General features: G+C 53.4%; 1 protein-coding gene across 1 annotated transcript in view; it reads right to left on the bottom strand.

Moving 5' to 3' along the window:
• NR4A3 (nuclear receptor subfamily 4, group A, member 3) overlaps positions 1-1,261 on the bottom strand; it is a 36,317-nt gene that overhangs the window by 29,515 nt on the left and 5,541 nt on the right. The window contains exons 3-4 of the mRNA XM_014543196.1: positions 1,025-1,179; positions 3-459 (exon numbers count right to left, since the gene is read on the bottom strand). Of these exons, the coding sequence (XP_014398682.1) occupies positions 3-459; positions 1,025-1,028 (461 nt within the window). The 5' untranslated portion in view covers positions 1,029-1,179. The remainder of the gene's footprint in view (positions 1-2; positions 460-1,024; positions 1,180-1,261) is intronic.

The raw sequence follows: 1,261 nt of genomic DNA, 5'->3' as shown, positions 1-1,261 counted from the left end.
GGGGGAAGCCCGGCGTGGTGGGCGTGGACGGCGGGGACTGCTTGAAGTACATGGAAGTGCTGGGCAGGACCTCGTCCTCCGGTCCGGAGGAGGGCGGAATGGCTGGCTCTGGCTGCGGCTGTTGCTGGTGATGGTGGTGGTGATGGTGGTGGTGGGGGTGATGGTGATAGCTGTGCGGGTGGCCCTCCTCCACCTTGATCAAGGGTCGCGGCCCAGGCGGCTGCATTTGGTACTGGCAGGAGGGCTTGAATTCGTAGTTGGAGTAGCCCTCCACGAAGGTACTGAAGCTGGGCAGGGATGTGGTGGCCCTGGCCGTGATCTCGGTGCTGCCGAGGTCCATGGTCAGCTTGGCGCAGTCGGGATTCATGATCTCCGCTGTGTACTCTGAGCTGTAGGTCTGCGCTGCATAACTGGAACCTGGAGGCGGAGGGCTATACTGGGCTTGCACGCAGGGCATATCTGCAGGGACACGGCAAAGGGTCTTTCAGAAGCAAGTCCGCACTCTTTCCTAGCATGGCTCTTTAATCTAGGCCTAGGAAACAGAGGAAGTGACATCCTTTTCTCCTCCTGGTAGCACAGATCTAAAGCCCAGTGTTTCCTTCCTTCCTTCCTTCGCTGGGAAGAAAGCTGAATCCCTTACAGACTGTCAAAGGGCCTACAGGATGCCAAAACCCAGCCTCCTGGGGACCTCTGTGCCCACCTTTCTTCCCTTGCTTTGTCCTCCACCAGATCTGGGAAATGTGATGTCTTCTCTCATAGGCCCAATGATGTTTTTAAGTTAATTGGAGTGACTTCAGCCACTAGTTGGGGGTGAGGGTGGGGGGAGGGTGCATAAAGAAAGCCAGTGAACGCCTTGTTGGTTTATTTCGGGGGGAAGAGGTCACTGGCCCCCCAAGTCACACACATTGATTTATAAATTCTATGAGTTAGTTAAAAAAAAAAAAAGGTGTCCTACATGGGACTTACTGGCCAAGGGAAACAGTGACATGCTAACATTTTATAAATGCCAACTAAGGGTACCCACACATATTGTGGTCGCTTTTTCTTCCACCCCCTTCCCACTCTTCCAGACAGGGCCAGCAGTCTGCACAAACTGGACCCCTGCTGATGACTTCAGCCAGCTAGGTGGTGAGGTGGGAAAGTAGGCCCAGGAAATGGACTGGGGGGAGTTTGCACCATCTGCAAAGAAAAAGATCAGCAGCTGCAACAAAACACTCACCAAACCTGCTCTCTGCCATATACAATATAATATAATATAATA

This window comes from Myotis brandtii, unplaced genomic scaffold, assembly GCF_000412655.1.
Source record: "Myotis brandtii unplaced genomic scaffold, ASM41265v1 scaffold320, whole genome shotgun sequence".
NCBI classification, from domain to species: Eukaryota; Metazoa; Chordata; class Mammalia; order Chiroptera; family Vespertilionidae; genus Myotis; species Myotis brandtii.
The sequence above is the reverse complement of the archived record's forward strand: the minus strand, read 5'-3'. Positions and strand labels throughout refer to the sequence as shown.